At 45.0% G+C, this 18,271-nt stretch overlaps 1 protein-coding gene across 7 annotated transcripts in view; it reads left to right on the top strand.

The window, feature by feature from the left end:
- The window catches only part of LOC146829259 (muscleblind-like protein 3), a 504,035-nt gene that overhangs the window by 349,553 nt on the left and 136,211 nt on the right, over positions 1-18,271 (top strand). For all 7 annotated transcript variants that reach the window (XR_014962213.1, XR_014962212.1, XR_014962214.1 and 4 more), the window contains exon 3: positions 10,665-10,829. Coding sequence is in view for 4 of the 7 variants with exons in the window: in XM_085607894.1 (XP_085464020.1) it covers positions 10,665-10,829 (165 nt within the window). In the remaining 3 variants the exon portion in view is untranslated. The remainder of the gene's footprint in view (positions 1-10,664; positions 10,830-18,271) is intronic.

Raw genomic sequence — 18,271 nt, 5'->3', positions numbered from 1 at the left:
CATGGAGAGGTTCAGCACCCAGATCCGCAACAGCTGAACCTGGCGATCTGGCTCCTGAAGTCCTAGAGTTTGGCTATCTCAATCTGCCACCTGACTGCATGGACATCATCAAGGAGGCCAGGAGACCTACTACAAGAGCTTGCTATGCAGCCAAATGGAAAAGGTTCGTCATTTATTGCGGTAATAATGACATTAACCCGCTGGACGCATCCATCCACGACATCATATGTTACCTCTTACACCTATACCGATGCAATCTGGCGTACACCTCTATACGTGTCCATTTGACCGCAATATCAGCCTATCTGCAAACCAGGCAGCACCTCTCTCTATTCAGAGTGCCTGCCATCAAAGCATTCTTGGAAGGACTCAAACGAGTCATTCCACCTAGTCACCCACCGGCTCCAATGTGGAACCTCAACTTGGTCCTCACACGCCTGATGGGTCCACCCTTTGAACCTCTACACTCATGCGAGATTCAATTCCTTACCTGGAAAGTAGCCTTCCTGGTAGCGATCACTTCCCTAAGAAGAGTTAGTGAACTCCAGGCACTAACCGTTCAAGAGCCATTTATTCAGGTTCACGCCAACAGGGTCGTACTACGTACCAACCCCAAATTCATGCCCAAAGTAATATCGCAGTTCCACATGAACCAGACTATTGAACTGCCCGTTTTCTTCCAAAACCCACAAACTGTTGCAGAGCGGGCATTACATACACTAGATGTACGGAGGGCCCTCATGTACTACATCGACAGGACTAAACCCTTCAGGAAGACAAAACAACTATTCGTTGCCTTTGCCCCACACCACAAAGGTAACGCCATCTCCAAAGCAGGGATAGCCAGATGGATAGTTAAGTGTATTCAAATCTGTTATCAAAAGGCAAAACGCACATTAACTATTCCACCACGAGCCCACTCAACACGCAAGTTGGGGGCTTCCATGGCCTTCCTAGGAAATATTCCCCTGCATGATATATGCAGAGCAGCCACATGGTCCACTACACACACATTTACAAAACACTATTGCGTAGATGTGCAGTCAAAACAGCAGGCAGCTGTAGGACAGGCTGTTCTCAAAACACTTTTTCAGACCGCTGCAGCTGGCACGGGTAGCCGCCGCCAATAGAGGGCACTGCTATGTATTCTATGCACAGATATGAATTCAGCAGCCCACATGCCTCGAACTGAATATGCTACTTACCAGTATGCATCTGTTCTTGGCATGTAGGGCTGCTGACATTCATATCGCCCTCCCTCCTCCCCGGCGCCTGTCGCAGCTGCAGCTCTCAGAATTATTGCAAGCATGGTCATCACTTTCTGTATCTACTCCATCACTGCCACAATGGCGAAAAACAATCTGAGGATGGAGAGGATGCCCATGCGCACTGTAGTCCATGGGAGGAGTCACCTATCCAAGGATACTTCGAAGACTCTTCCAGGACAACAACGTGCAAACATCCGGACCCAACACTAGGCGGCGATCTATGCACAGATATGAATGTCAGCAGCCCTACATGCCAAGAACAGATGCATACTGGTAAGTAGCATATTCAATAGCATTACTAGTTCCAAAGAGCTTATGTGAATGGTCTTCGACCTACGACCATGAACAGTGAGGCCTGCATGATAGCTAGGCTCTGTTCTGACTCCAAAGTCAACTGGTTTGGTCGCAGGGTCTGCGCCAATCACCATTTGTACTCAGGCCTCATTCACAAAGACCAGAATAGGTCAGTTTTCCCTTCGTCTGCAGGTTGAAAGGCAGATTTTGCATCCATAGGCCATCCAGTACAACAGTAACTATTTTTAGTTCAAAAGAGTTTTATTAAACAATGAACAGGAAAATGCAATACAAAATATCAATTGGGGAAGAGAGGGAGAGATAAAAGGGGTAGGAAAAGGGGAGGGGAAGGGGATTGCAAATGAAACGTATAAGAGAAATTGCACACAAAAGCAATGAACATGGGCATTGAAAAGAAATAAAAAAATTGTATCAATCCTGACTAAACAATAAATTACAAAGAGCATAAAAATAAAACAGCAGGGTGAAATATGCAGAACGTGAAAAGGGTATCATGGGGGCTTGGGAACTTCTTGTTGAGCAGGCGATGGAAGGGAAGAGCGAGCAGCACAATTATCTAAGTATAACGTAATGGGGAGCCACAAGTCTGCACGTTTAGCTGCCAATTGAACAGGAAAGACAAATGCATTATCAAGTCTATGGTTATAACAGACATTATACCACCACGCTTTGAAAGAAATGTTGGATGCATTTTTCCAATTGACAGTAATCTGCTGAAAAGCAACAGCCAATAGCAAATCAACAATGCGAGCAGACATATCTACGTTATTCCAGCTAGTGGACAAACTGCCCAGGAAAAGGTGAGTGAGAGAAAAGGGAATGCAAGTATGAAAAATAACATTGATTTGGGCCCACACCTGTAACCAAAAATCATGTACATGTTTGCAAAGAAATAGCATGTGTGGTAGGGTAGCATTGGGCGCATCCATGACCAACACTTGTCTGGGGTAGTAGGAAATCGCTTATGTAGTGTAGAAGGAGTATGAAGTAGCCTGTTGTAAATAAAAAATAGGGATTGTGTCAACGAAGCCGCTCTGGAAGTTTTGCGCAATTTTGTCCAAATTTTGTCCCATAATGATATCGGCCAGTCTATCCCGAGGTCACTTTCCCAATGAAGTTCAACCTTGGATTTAGGTCTAAGTGACTCGGGTGCGTGAAGGTATTTATAAAGAAGAGATGCTTTGAGGGCAGTGCGAAGGAGAGAATGAAGTCGAACAATAGGTGTGATAGAAATAGGGGAAGGAGGAGAAGCCGAAAGTCGTAGATAAATCTCCAGAACAGCAGCCTTGAGGAGAAGATACTTGGAGAAAAAGGATTGGGGTAAGCCAAAGGAGGAACAAAGGTCAGGAAAAGAAACAAAGGTGGAACCGGAAAAGAGCTGCGAAATCCAAATCAAACCACGGGTTCTCCATGATTTCCAGTAAAAGGGCTTATTACCAATTAGGAGATATTTATTATGCCAGATAGTGGAAGAAATGAAATCAGCCACGGTCATAGGAGGGCCAGGAGCAGCTGACAGTAAGAGCTTAAGAGTATACTTGTGAATAGGAGTGGGAATCAACGAGGGCTTACGGGAAAAAGCAAGATATTCTGCAAAAGAGAATGGGGAGAGTAAAGTACGCTCAACCTTAAGCCATAAAGGGCAGGGGGAAGTGGAATCTTGTAACCAGAGGGAAGCTTGACGTAATAAAAAGGCCTTCTGGTATGCAGGGAAGTCAGGAAAGTTGACACCACCTTCAGAAGCCGGACGTATGAGCCTAGCCCGAGACATTCTGGATTTTTTGGAGTTCCATAAAAACGAGGATAACGTTGAGTTAATCTTGGTAAAGAATTTCACTGGAATGGGGACTGGAATATTGGAGAGTGTGTATAGAACAATAGGAGATATCATCATTTTAATAGTGTCAAGACGTCCCCACCAGGAGAGGTACAAAGGATGCCACCTTGTCGTGAGATCTGCAATCTTCTGTGAGCATTTGGACATACACAAAGAAATAGTGTCTGGGATTGAGGGGGTAATATATAGACCTAGATATTTAATGTGGGACGGACTCCAAGTAAACCGAGATTCAATAAATTCTTGCTTGAAAGTAAATTTGGTTAGGGGAAGGATCTCACATTTATCACGATTAAGTTTATATCCAGAGATAGAGGAAAAATTGTTTACTTCAGTCATGAAAGCAGGGATGGATTCTGCAGGTTTAGAAAGAAAGAGTAATATATCATCTGCATAAGCAGCGAGTTTAACATGCGAGTCCGCAATCTGGAAACCATGGATGGCAGGGTTTTGACGCAACCTGGAAAGGAAGGGCTCCAAAGCAAGGTTGAAAAGAAAAGGGGATAAGGGGCAGCCCTGGCGAACGCCTCTACCTAGGTCAAAATAGGAGGAAATTTGACCATTAGCAAAAACTGCCGCTCTAGGATGGGAATATAACAGGGAGACTAAAGAGATAAATCTAGGACCAAAACCAAACCAAGTGAGAGTGTGGAAGAGATAGCGCCATTCAACACGATCAAAAGCCTTTTCGGCGTCAAGGGCAATCGCTGCAAGTGAGTGCTGGTAGCGGGAGGACTTTGACAGGATATTAAATAAGAGTCTAGTGTTGTCCGTAATATATCGGCCCTTAACAAACCCAGATTGCTCCTCGCCTAGTAGGTCGGGGAGAAGGTGGTCCAGTCGAATCGCTAATGTTTTAGCGAAGAGCTTGTAATCAATATTGACTAGAGATATGGGCCTGTAATTTTTGCAGTATTGTGCGTCCTTTCCGGGTTTAGGTATGAGGCAGATATGGGCATCGGAGAAAGTCCCTGAGGAGGCACCGCAAGAAATAAAAGTATGAAGTAGAGAGTGAAGTCGTGGGATCAGCAGTTTAGAAAAGTGAAGGTAGAATTCGACAGTAAAGCCATCAGGACCGGGGGCTTTGTTGGGTTTGAGATGTTGCAATGCAGTAAGTAGTTCCTGTTGTGTGACTTCCGATTCTAAGGAGGAAAGATCTGGAGGGAAGTCAGCTGGTGTATGAATGGTGGAGAAGAAACGAGGAAGGGAGCTGGGGGTAGACTGGGTTTCAGAGGTATACAGGGTTTCATAGAAACGTGAAAATTCAGCAAGAATATCAACATCCATATGCTTTAAATTATCATCAGAGTCATAAATAGATTCAATATTTAACTTATTGTGCTTAATCTTCAAATAATTAGCTAGGAGCTTTCCTGCCTTGTTCCTACCCCCATAGAATTTAGCAGTAGATTTCAGCAGGTACAAGGAGGCATCTTCTGTAGACTTCTCATTAAACTTCATTTTTGCTGCAATGAGGGCTGTCAGGCTGTCAGCAGAGTGTGAGGTAAAATACGCATGTTCCAGTGTTTTAATGTCAGAGAGGAGATTTTTAGTAAACCTTCGGGCGTTCTTACGTTTGTTCGCGACGTAACTAATAATAAAGTCACATGCTGCTGCCTTAAAAGCATCCCATATAGTGTGGTCAGGGAGGGTATCGTCATCGTTAAGGAGGAAAAATTCATCAAAAAAGGAAGTAAAGGTGGCTGTAAATTTGGGGTCTGTGAGGAGGGAATTATTGAAACGCCATCTCCTAGGGCCAACGTTTTTAGGGAGTACATCAACACTTGTAAGGACGGGAGCATGGTCAGAGAGCAGTATCGGGCCTATCTCAGAGTGTAGGAGTGACTGAGCGAGGTTGTGGGAAAGAAAGATGTAGTCAAGTCGTGACTGGGAACGGTGACAGGGAGAATAAAAAGTGTACTCCCTCAACTTTGGATTGGAAAGGCGCCAGGAATCTACTAGTTTATGCTGTGAAATAGCATGACTAAACAGCTTGTGGGGTTTGTTGGGGACATAAGGGGCTTTGGACACCCTATCGATAAAGGGATCAAGAGATTGATTACAATCCCCCGCCAGGATAAAGTTGTGGTCCATAAATTTAGTTAAAAGTGGAGAAAAATCAGCCCAAAAAGAAGGTTCGCCTGTGGTAGGACCATATACATTGAGAAGAGAGACTGGAACACCTCTAAGTGACAACTTAGCATAGACCCAACGACCAGAAGTATCCGACTCATGGGTGATAACCTGGAGGGGAAGAGACTTGCGACAAAGAACTGCCACACCATTGCGTTTGCCATCACCTTGTGAGAAAAACAATTCACCCACCCAACCACGCTTAAGCTTAACAGATTCAACCTCAGTTAAATGCGTTTCTTGGAGGAATGCAATATCAACATTCAATTTGGCAAGATGTGACAGAATCCGTTGACGCTTAATCGGGGAATTAATACCCTTCACATTCCATGACAATATATTCAACGACATGATAGCAACTTATTTATAAAAACATGTGAGTAACAGATCCAATGAGAGAAAAGCCCATGAAAAGTAGAGAGGACAGAAGGAAAAAAAGAAGGATTAGTGGAAACATGTTGAAGAAAAAGAAAGAAAACAAGTGGTCATAAGTATGAGCCATATCAAGAAAGGGAGAATAAAATGCAACAACATCGGAAGTGACCCAGAAAGCTAGAAATAAGGAAGAAGTAGAGAGAAACATGGAGTCAGGAGGACAGGAAATGCAATTCTTACAAAAAACAAGTGCAAAAGCAGTAGCAGAAGGCAGAGAGTATAAGAGAATAATAAAGACACTGGAGTAAAGAGCCAGAAGGGGGAAAGAGGTTGAGAAGCGAGTGTAGCAGGAAAAAAGAAGAATGCAATCCTCATAAGAGCAAAGAGTTTCGATCAGTAATAATAAATCAACATGAAAATATGCGGACAAGAGCACAAACATGAGAAGAGGTAAAAGGGAAGGGAAAGGAGAAAAACCAACAGATATGCCAGGAAGGTAAATAAGGAAATAGGGGAAAAACATACCTACAAAGGGAGGATACGAGAAAGGGTGGAGGGAGGAAGGAACCACAAGGGTGAGGCAGCACATCGAGGAGCAGCGAGGCTGGGGTCGGGAGACATCATCAAAACACGAGGACAAACTCCTGTAGGACGAAAAAAGGAGAACAAAGGATTAAAATGTGCCGGAAAGTCAAGATGGAACCATGACTGAACACGGAAAACAAGGAACAGCCATAATGTTCAAACAATAAAAGGAACATTAACAATGCCATTCGAAGGAGCAGAGAAATTCAGGCGAGCTATAACAATGAAAAAATTCTAAAGAAACACAGCATAACATGCATAGCCATAGAAGAATTATAAAAACAGTATTCATCCAAAAGCAGAGGATGACGGTCTGGAGGCATCCATAGCAGAGGATTTGTGCGCATTAATGAAACTTTGTAGGCGCACTGGGTCCTCATAAGTTGTAGTCTTATTATTGTGGGTGACTTTAAATAAACACGGGTGATAGAGGCCGTATCGCGCCCCCATCGCCCGCAAATCCGCTCTTAGATTCAGAAAAGCCTTCCGCCGAGTAGCCGTAGCCTTGGCATAGTCTTGCGCAAAAAACAGGGGAGATCCAGACCAGGTAAGATTCGGAGAGGCTTTGGCCGCCGCCAAAACCATCAAAAGGTCAGTGTACTTCAAAAAGTAGATGATGACCCCTCTGGGTCTCTGAGATGGAGAAGTTGAGGAAGGTGGTCGACCCAACCTGTGAGCTCGTTGAATGTTGAGGGACCTGTCCTGTGCCAGATGCAAGAGCTTAGGAAGGAACGACTTGAAGAAAGTGATTGGGTCAGATCCCTCAAGTCCTTCAACCAGGCCATAAATACGAAGGTTGTTGCGCCTGTTTCTGTTTTCCAACTGCTCCACTTGTTGTTGAAGATCAGAGACTTGAGATTTCAAGTTGGAGACCACAGAAGATGTTTCTTGGAACGACTGAACAGATTTTTCAACTAAAGTTACTCTCGTTTCCATTTGCGACCAGTTATCAGTAAGGACCTGGAGCTTAACATTAGTCTCTTCCATAAAAGGACACAGGGACCTTATCTCTTCTAACAACAATTCCATGGATACAGGCCCCGAATGTTTTGGAGGTGAAAGAATTTGACTTGAGTCTTTTTGTGTTAGATTTAGAGGTATCCTGCGGGTTCTTAGATGGCTCCATTGGCGTATCTGAGCCAGATGAATTAAGAGAGTCTTCTAATTGCGACAGAGCGGAGAAAACCTTAGAATTCTTCACAAATTGGGGCGTGACATTGATTTAAGTCTGCCCATGTGGCGAATCCGTGGAATGGCTAACTCATTGGAGGTCACAGGAAGCAAAAATGAAGACAGCACAAGAAAGAGCACAGCAGGAGTGCGACGATGTCTGGATACCGCAAGAAAGGAGTACAGCTAGCTTCAGAGCACCGCAATGAAAACATTCATCTGAGCGCACACAAAAAGTGAGTGAAGCCGTCCGGAAAAGGATCAAAATATCATCCACGCGTCAATGTAGAGTAGAGAGGTGGCACCAACTCACTACGTAATTCAAAGTGGACTCAGTCAGAGGAACAGAAAGATGAAAAGAAAAGTCCCATCACATACCTCACAAAAGTCCGCAACGCATAAGAGCGTCAACAGCAGAGGGCCTCCAGGCGCGGTGTAGTGAAACAATTTGGTGCTTACAAATGAAAGCAGATGAGAGGGATGATGATGAGTTCATGACTGAGAAAAGGGCATATGAAAACAGGCCACTCCATGAAGGAACGTCGTCCTTAAAAGAAATAGGCAGTCCAGTAATGCTGACGCTTCATAATAGGATGAGGAAACAGGAAAACAGGCATATTGAGAGTCGTTAAGGGCTTGGAATTACAAGCCTTGAGAGCGCTGAGCTGGCATCACAACAGCAGCCTCATAATGCGCGTCGCTCTACGAACTCAAAATGGCGGCCGCAACCTGACAGGACTTACAGATGGAGTTTGCAGCGTCACGGAGCCTCCAAAAGGCAGTCGAAAACAACGAGGAGGGTCAGGGCATGTTCCTACACTTCACCCGTCGATCGTCATCCGGAGACCAGGGCAGGAACCGGCATGTCTTCCAACACCGCCGCGGAGCCTCACCGATGCGCCGCCATCTCCCGCAGGCGCCGAGCCACGCCCCCCCAACAACAGTAACTATTATAGATGTATTGTAGAGCCTACTCCAATTACCATTGTCATGCCTAGAAATGCTGTGTTTTTTTATTAAGGATTTCTATTGTTGCCACAGAGTTATTACCCTGTCTTCTCCATGGATAATAATGGTACCAATGATGGCTTCAGAGAATGCATCATCCGTGACATTTTCAACCATGTCATCTGTGACATTGTATGTCAGGTCATGAGAAAAATGCATTGGGAGCATCGGTGGTTGCGTTGCTACCACAAAGCAGGAACATTTCGGTGTTTTTTTAGTAAAAATCATCATCAGAACATACTGAAGATTTTTAGGGGAATTTCTGCCTTCTTTCCATATTTTTGCCATTAGAGTGTTGAACCAGGGTGTTTAACAATACCTCTTCTTTAGCCAAGATTTTTCAGCGTTTATACTTTTATTTTATATTTAACAGGCCCCTCACCCACCGAAAAGAGATGTGCATTGGATTTGCACAAGTGTACTTGGCTCTGGGTGCTTTTTTTGTAGATCCATCAAATGGCACTAATATTATTAGCAAATCAAAGGTTTTTTTAATCCCCTTTCACTTAGCCCTGATTTATGAATCTACATGAAGCTTGAGATGTTAATGCTACGGGTACCATGATAAATGTCTGGCTACGTTCAAGCAGACACATCAAATGTGACAAAACAATTAATAAATGAGATTTTTTAGGCCTCTCTTTAACTTGGCCCCCACCTACTATGCACAGCGATATATCTGCATGAAACTGGACATGTGGAAAATAATCTAAATAGAAGTATCATATTTTTCCGAATTCTAAGCACTGCTAAAGGTAGAAGTAAATTAAAACAAGAATTAGAAAAGCCACTAGGGCTCACCCATAACGCCTATTGGCTTTGCCAATGATCTTTAGCCATGCTTTAGGAAAAAAAGCAGCCTCCAGTCACCTTTTGCATATTTCATTTTTTGCTTTTTATTTACCAATCCGAGATGAATTGGGAAATAAAAGGTTAAAAAAAGAACTATGATGCAGCCACAGCATCATTTTACAGGTACGCATCAGCACTCGTGCATGCTTACAAATTAGGTGAGCAGGTTTTTTAAAAAAAAATTACCAATTCAAAATGTATTTGTAAAAAAAGGTAGTGTCAAAAGTTTTTTCGTTTTTTTTAAATTGTGCAAAAGCACTTTTTAAAACAAAATGTGGAATTGGGTTCAGGGCAGTGACCATCCAGGGGATGAACCAAACCAGAGGGCACGGGCAAGAGAGGAGAGCATGGAGCTCTTGATGGGATAGAGAAGGGCATGACAGAGATTAATGTGAGCGCTGGGTGGTAGAGAGAACACACCAAGAGAGGACAATGTGGAGCTCTGATAATGGGCGGAGAATCACACCAGGAAGGCAGTTGGAAAACATATGCACTCTTCTGAAGTGTTTCATGAAAAAGAAAAAAAAGAGTTCTAATTATCCAGCAATATAATGTATATAGTCACACACACATATATATACGTGTATGTATATTATTTATTCATATATGTGTATGTATGTGTGTGTGTGTGTGTGTGTATATATATATTATATTGTATATTATATAGTGTGTGGCACTTTAAACACATCAAAATGCATACATTTATGATTGAGTTCCCTTGAAATGCTTGTGCCCAGTTCAAAATATTTTACGTTGACTTATTCGGGTAGTACTTTTTGCATACTCATTGAATTCAGTAGTTAGCCAGGAGTACTTACTCTTGTTGTACATTAGGCCTACTTTTGGAATTTAATAGTTAGCCTGAAGTACTCAAAGAGTACATCATATCTACTCAAGCAAAACTTTATGAATCCATTCCTTTGTGTTAGCTTTGTACTGGATCTGTCAATCTGTTGTTTCAAGTTACCATTGTAGCTTAAAGAAATATATAGAATATGAATTTTGGATAAAAACAGGCAGCATGGTTCTTCAATCTGAACATAACATGAATTGATCAATTTATTCTCTTTGTACTAGAGTAGGATATTGTATTTGATAGTGTTATTGTGGTTTCTTTATAGGGCAGATGCACTAGAGAGAACTGCAAATATCTTCATCCTCCACCACATTTAAAAACACAGCTAGAAATTAATGGACGCAACAATTTAATTCAGCAAAAGACAGCAGCAGCCATGCTTGCACAGCAAATGCAGTTTATGCTACCAGGCGCTCAACTGCAACCAATTGTAAGTAAAAATGTTTCATAGCATGTTTTATATCAAAGATTTTTGCAATTTGAGCTGTTTTTTCTGTAACCAATTACACAACTGAAAAAAACTCACGTTAAAACTATTGCCAGTTGCCTTCATTTTTTAAATGCGTACTGCTATTCTTCTTTTTTTGCAGCATTTGTACTGATATATTTCTTATATTCCAATCCTCGCACCATCTCAACTTCCATTTCATTTTATCATCTTGTCTCAATATATGTAGTGATTGTAAGACATTTCCAATTGTTGATAGATACAGTAATTTTATTGGTTCAAGAAAAAACTAAGAAGAGATTATTTTTTAAATTATTCTTTCAAGAGACATATAAACAAAATATTCAGTAAAACAGCAATATAATTAGTGCATCATTTGTAAGCAATTTCATGGGCAATTCAAGAGTGTATAATTTAAACATACTACATATAAAGAGAACCAAATACCATCTTATTAAACATCATATTACAATAGGTTTTAAACATTATTCCCCCGCAACCTAAGATATTTTTGTGTCGCTCATACTCGAGCCACATACAAATGTGCTCTGTTTTAACTGTTTGGACAGTCATTGGTGAATTTCCATAATTAATTTAGTCTTCCACTTGTGCAACATTAACGATCAGTCTATGAGCATAGAAATATATAGCCACTTATGACTCTTGTCTGATAGTCCCATTGAAGATAAATATCCAAGTAAAAACATTGCAGGGTCACACATTAGTTCAATATTTTATTTGTTGTCACAGTATTCCAAATCTACTAAGCAATAGAGTTCTAGTCTAGAGCAGCACAATATAGCATGGGACCAATTTCCCTTTTCATCTGAATCACATCTAAAGCAATTAGCTGTAAGCTCGTGGTTAATCAAATTAAAAAACAAAGGAGTACGATAAATGAACCGTTTTGCGTAGAACTCAATTTCGCAGTAGGTGGCACCTTTTAGAGCTGAAAACGTCATTGAATTAACTTTATTCCATATATCCAATGTCATTATATTATTTTATTTACTCACCCATTTACCAAAAACTATAGTCAAATGTCTTTGTTTTAGACTGGCCAAGTAGATTTTCCAGAACCCAACAGATCTCAAGTTTGAGTTTTAAAATCCAAGATCAAATCTTTATTGAAACTCATATTGCTTGGGTCAGTACCTAGGAGAAAAGTATATATAGCTTTGTAACATCAGATCATCCATCATTAAAATTGTTTTTTCTATGGCCCTAGACTTGAACAAGATCTCCATAAACCATTTGTTCAAAAGTCTGACAGTTTAAAAAACAAATTTAATTTGCCTTCTAGATATTGTTTATTTTTATAAGAATAGCTCATACTTTGTGTTATATTCCCTAAAACACGTGGCAGTTTTTATATGTGGAACAATAAATTCTTTTAAAACTGCTCTTTTCTTATTCTTATCAAAATATTTACGTGCAAAATGCATTTTTTTTGAGGATGCATGTATAAAAGTTGCAAAATAATAGGTTTTGGTATTCAAAAACTTTAAGCCTCCATGTGCTAGGGATCTATTTAAAGTGCTAAGTTACCATCTAGGAGTTTTAGTTCCTCATATGAATGAGGAAATGAAACTCTCTACTTCTTAAATAAGAAAAACTAAGATTAAAAAACACATAGGACTGCAGTGAAAGCAAAATTTAATAATGGAAAAACTGACATTTTAATTAGGGTCACTCTACCAACAATTGAGAGAGGGAATGAAATCCATATAGATAGCAAAGGTTTCATATGTGACTATATTTCCATCAAGTGAATGGTGTATACTTTAAATCATATACACCCTGTAAGATAAATGCCAAATAGTGCTTTGCTTTGTTATCACATGACCCTCGAATCTCAGTTGCTAAATCAGCTGGAATATAGTCACATAATAAAATATTTGTTTTTCATTTATTAATTTTGTTTCCCACCTAGTTCTTGAAACTAAAAACTCTTGGAAATCCTTTACTCTGTTTTATTATCTGTTTAAAAATATGATATTATATTGTCTTCTTTCAATTAATTTTGGTAATTTTTTTAATTTGTGTTTTTATTGCTATAGCACACCAAATAACTATAGTGAGAAGCTCTATAAAAAAGGCCAATAGAATCTGGGCGAGCGGACAGCCCAGTCTGGTTTCATGGTTCACCTTTAAAGTTCCAATATCTAATGAATTACAATTTAGTCTTGCCTTTGTGCCTCCAAAGAAGTTTCTAAATATGCTAGCGAGCTGGAAAAGAAGACCCAATGTTTGTAGAATAAAAAATTGCTCTCCCAGTGCATAAGTGCGAAAGGCTTTTCAGCGTCTAATAAAAGCACCATTGCAGGAATCTTCATAGTATTAAAGCTTTTAATGCTTCCAGTAAATAGTTTGTATTGGTATATAATTGATGCTCAACAATAAAACCATTTTGATCTTTACGGATCAGCCTACCAGCAATTCTATGCATACTATTAGCTTTGTAATAATGTTATAGTCTGTGTTGAGTATGCTCAATATAAACCCAGGGTTGTTACTTTTTTTTAAAAGCTCACCACTATCTCTGTATCAAAAGAGGAAGGACTATCACTACCTTTTACAACATCATTTTCCAGTGTTAGCAAGTAGGAGTTTAGGATTTTTCCAATTGTGTTAAAAAATTCAGGGTGAAAACCGTCCTCTCCACTGGCTGTCCCATTTTAGTAACATTAAAATTACAGAATCATCCGGGCATTGAGTTTACCCAGCCCTAGTCCTGATCTCTTCCCCTTCTTTTTTTTTTTTTTTTTTTTTTTTTTAAAAACCTTTATTCGGATATTTCAGATACACAGCTATTCAGCCGACAACCCGGAGGTTCGGCAGCTCGTCAATCAACATATGTAGTCTTCTATAGCTGTCATGCAGGAGAGAAAAAAGGTTTCAATTTTAAAGAAAAACATAACAAGCAAGGCAATACACATCATGTGTTCGCGTCAGATCCCACCGATGAGGCGGCCCCATATCCACCATCAGATCAGCCCTCAAGTGTGGAGGGGAGGGAGAGGCAGAGGCACTAACTTTCTATCAGATTTCATCCGCAAAACTCAAGTCGGACGTGGGGCTAGGGGGAAAGGTGCTCCTCTGGTGGGTCAGTGGCAGGAGGCAGGCAGATGTACCCCCTATACTGGTTCCACCCCCCCACACCTTGTGCCATTTCTTGGGCCTCCCCCGTGCACAATACACTGTTTTCTCCCGAAACATGCACCAGTCCATGTTATCCTTCCATGCATCCAGGGTGGGCGGGCTAGGGGATCCCCACAATCGTGCAATATCCCGCTTGGCCACCATATTACCAAGGGTCACCCATTGAGTCTGCGCAGCATCGTAGTCTGTAGGGCCCCACACGTTCAAGAGACAGCGCCGCGCCTCTGAGTGCAACACAATACCCGTGACCTCCTGCATCACAACATGAATCTGCTTCCACAATTCCGCAATCACACCGCACTCCCATATAATGTGCAGAAAGGTGCCCACCATCCCGCAGCCCCTCTTACACAGCCCGTCCTCGGAGAAACCCATGTGGACCAACCGGGGGCCAGTGACATAGACTCTGTGGAGTATCTTAAGCTGGACCAGCCGCAGCCTGGCGGGGATGGCAACCTCTTTCGGGGAGGAGACAGCGCACTGCCAGTCCTCATCGTCCAGCTCAAGACCGTCTCTAGTCCACTGGTCCCGCACCCCCAGGAGGAGATCGGTACGGACGTTCACCAGCTTCTTGTAAATGAGAGAGATTGTGCTCTCCGGCACATGGCCGTCCAAGATCCGGTCCTCCAACGGAGAGGATTCAGGCACCTTCTCCCCCTCAACGAGGACCGACCGCAGCGCATGACGTACCTGCGCGTACCGGAAGTATTCCGTGCCCTCTAGCGCATATTCCGTCTGCAGCTCTGTAAACGACTTAATCCGCCCCTTGGCCAGCATGTCCCCCACCCTGGAGATACCAATCAGGTCCCATTTGTCGAAACCCTTAGAGTTCCAGAGTTTCCCCAGCATGTCCGAGTCAAACAGCGGAGTGGCCAGTGTGAGTCTATCCTTCCACCCCAGGGAGTTCGTGACTGCCTTCCACACGTGCACCGCCACCCCGGTCGGCCCCGTGAGGGACCCAGCCGGGGCCCTTGAATAAAGTGCTCTATAGTAGCCACCACCCCGCAACAACCACCGGTCCATAGCGAAGCCGGGGCTAAGCGCAGGACCGTAGACTCCGTGGTTGACTGCGCTCAGTTGGGAGGCCCAATAGTATCTCCGGATGTCGGGAAGCGCGATACCCCCGTCATACCAAGGGAGAGTTAGTTTTGCTATCGCTATACGCGGGCGGCCGTCCCACAGCAGCGAACGCTGTAGACTCTCAACCTCCCGAAAATAACTGGCCGGGACCAGCTCCTGGGTGTTCTGCAGGGCATAGAGAAAGCGGGGAAGCGACATCATTTTAAAGAGCGCCGCACGACCGAGGAGGGAAAGCGGCAGCCGCCTCCAGCCTGCCACGTCCCGCCGCAGGCGCGCCAACGGAGGGAGCAGGTTTCGCCCATACCGTATCGTGGGGTCGGCTGAAATATAGATCCCAAGATACTGAAAGCCCTCCCGGGCGATCTGGATCGGGCAATTCCGCGGGGGAACCGGAGCGTCTCCACACAGGGCGTACAGATATGACTTACCCCAGTTGATGGTGAGCCCCGAGTTCCTCCCGAAGGAAGTCAAGATGTCGCAGACAACTATAAGGGACTTCCGGGGTGAGGTAAGATAGAGCAGAATGTCGTCGGCATAGAGGGAAATGCGGTCCTCGTGGTCGGGGGACCAGCGAATCCCCCTCACGTCTGGGTGCCACCGTATCCATGCCGCTAGCGGCTCAAGGGCGAGAGCGAACAACAGCGGCGAGAGGGGACAACCCTGCCTGGTACCCCTTCCCAAGTCGAAGGGATTGGAGGCCCTCCCGTTAACCGCAACTTTGGCGAGAGGTCCTTCGTATAAGAGCCTCACCCAGCCCACAAATCCGGGCCCGAAGCCGAACTTCGCGAGCGCGGCCCACAAATATGCCCACTCAACCGTGTCGAATGCCATCGTTGCGTCGAGCGCCGCCACCACGGCCGGTTCCCGCATCGTCCCGACCCTTGCGATCACACCATGAATGCGCCTAAGATTCAACGCAGTATTTCGATGTGGGATGAATCCAGATTGGTCGGGGTGGATCAGGTCACCGACCACCCTGACTAGCCGGTTTGCGAGGATTTTAGCAAGGATCTTCGGCTCAGCGTTAAGGAGCGAGATCGGCCGGTATGAACTGCACCTGTCTCTAGGCTTGCCATCTTTATGGATGACCACGATCGTTGCCAGGCGCTGGTCGAGCGGGAGGGAACCCGTCGCCCGCGCCTCCACAAACATGGCTCGTAGGTGCGGAGCGATCTTGTCCGGCTGGAGTTTGTAGAGCTCAATGGGCAGACCATTCGGACCCGAGGCCTTGCCCGGACGCAAAGAACGGATCGCCCCCGCAATCTCATCGACCGTGATGTCGCCATCAAGGTCGTCCCTGTCCACGTCGGAGAGGCAAGGCAGGGCGAGATCGCGCAGGAGTGCACATGAGTCCTCCACAGGCCTGTCCGACACGGATGTATAGACCGTGCGGAAGTAATCCGCAAAGCACTGGACTATGTCCTCCGGCTCCGTGACCAGGACGCCAGCCTCCGTCACTAGGTCCGGCACCACTCGATTGACCCTCTCCTTCTTGTCCAGCCACGCGATCAATTTCCCGGCCTTGTCCCCGACGTCGTACAGACGGCCCCGCTGTTCCCTACTCAGAGCCTTGGCTGCGTCAGTCACGAGGGCCCTGTACTCCGATTGCTTAAGGCTCAATTCGTGCAGCGCCTCCTCCGTGACCTCACCCTCCAGGGCCAGCCCTAGGTCTGCGATCTCCGCCTCAAGCTGGGCGACCTCCGCGTCCCTCCGACGCTTGGCCGCTGTAATCAAGGAGAGGGCCTCACCCCGAATCACGGTTTTGAATGCTTCCCACAAGGACACCGCCGACGTGACCGAACCGAGGTTTTCTTGAAAATAACGGTCAATCGCCTTAAGTACCTCACTACGAGTCACAGGGTCTCTAAGATGCCACGGGTTAATTGGGGCCACCCTACCACCCACTCCTCTGGCAACATCCATACAGATCCACACCGGAGAATGGTCAGAAATACCTCGTGCCATGTGCCTGGCCTCAGAGACACTGGAAGCGTGTGCAGCCAGAGTAAGGACATAATCAATTCTGGAGAGACTGCCATGCGCACCTGAGTGGAAAGTGTACTGCCGTTGTGTGGGATGCAACATTCTCCAACAATCAACCAGCCCTAGGGTATCTATGAAATCAGGAAGCCACTTCTGAGCCCCCCCCGAAATCCTCTGCGGGTGCCTGTCAAGCAGGCCTGAGCCGACCGCATTAAAGTCACCACCCACCACCAACACGCCCTCTGGGAGATCCAGTAATGTCCTCTCTAAGTCCGCTAGGGTAGTGGGCTGCAATGCAGGGGGGACATAAACCGACACCAGGACCAGCGTCCTGCCCTCCCACCGTCCCGCTACTGCCGCGAAGCGCCCCCTATCGTCTACAGTAGTAGAGTCAACCTCAAATGGGAGAGAGGACCTGACTAGTATTCCCGCCCCTCTGGAACCCGAGGTGAACCCGGAATGCGCAACAAACTTATAGCCTTTACGATTGAGTGCATGGCACGTGTTGCCAATCAAGTGCGTCTCTTGCAAGAGGACAATATCAGGGGCACATCTCTTCAGAAATTGCAGTACAATCCCACGCTTAATACGATCCCCCAGGCCATTCACATTCCAACTGAGTATTTTGAGGCCCCTACCCCCCATCCCAGCATGTAAGGAGACCACCACCACCCACGTGGAACCCGACCCGAACCACAGGAGCTTGCATCATGACGCCTTGCAGAACCAAAAACAACAACAACCCCAACAACAAACCCCACCCACCCCCCACCCTGCACCCCTGCGTAAGCTCTAAAGTGCCCCCCAACTTGCAGTGTGCCTGTCGCCCCTTATAAAACTAGTCTACGGAAAGAACCCCAGAGGAGGAAAAGCTCCCCTACTGCCCCCGCCACCCCCCGGACTGCCAACCTCCCGGAGGGATCGGAGTCGTGGTACTTAAGTCCTGGTTCAATGTTCGTCTCCGGCACCATCTGCGCCACCAGAGCGTTCCACGCCAGGCCGCCCATGGGGCAGAGTGTCCAACCAGTCTCCGACCATGTCGGGTGCCTCAAAAAAGAAAGTTCGCTCTTCGAACACCACCCGCAACCTTGCAGGAAAGAGCATGGCATATTTTAGTCCCATCTCACGCAGCCTTCTCTTGACCGCCATGAAGCCTTGCCGCTGCTTTTGCACCATCTGAGTGAAGTCCGGATAAAAGC

The sequence above is a fragment of the Triturus cristatus genome, chromosome 5_2 (assembly GCF_964204655.1).
Source record: "Triturus cristatus chromosome 5_2, aTriCri1.1, whole genome shotgun sequence".
NCBI lineage: Eukaryota > Metazoa > Chordata > Amphibia > Caudata > Salamandridae > Triturus > Triturus cristatus.
This window is presented reverse-complemented; position numbering and strand designations above follow the sequence as displayed.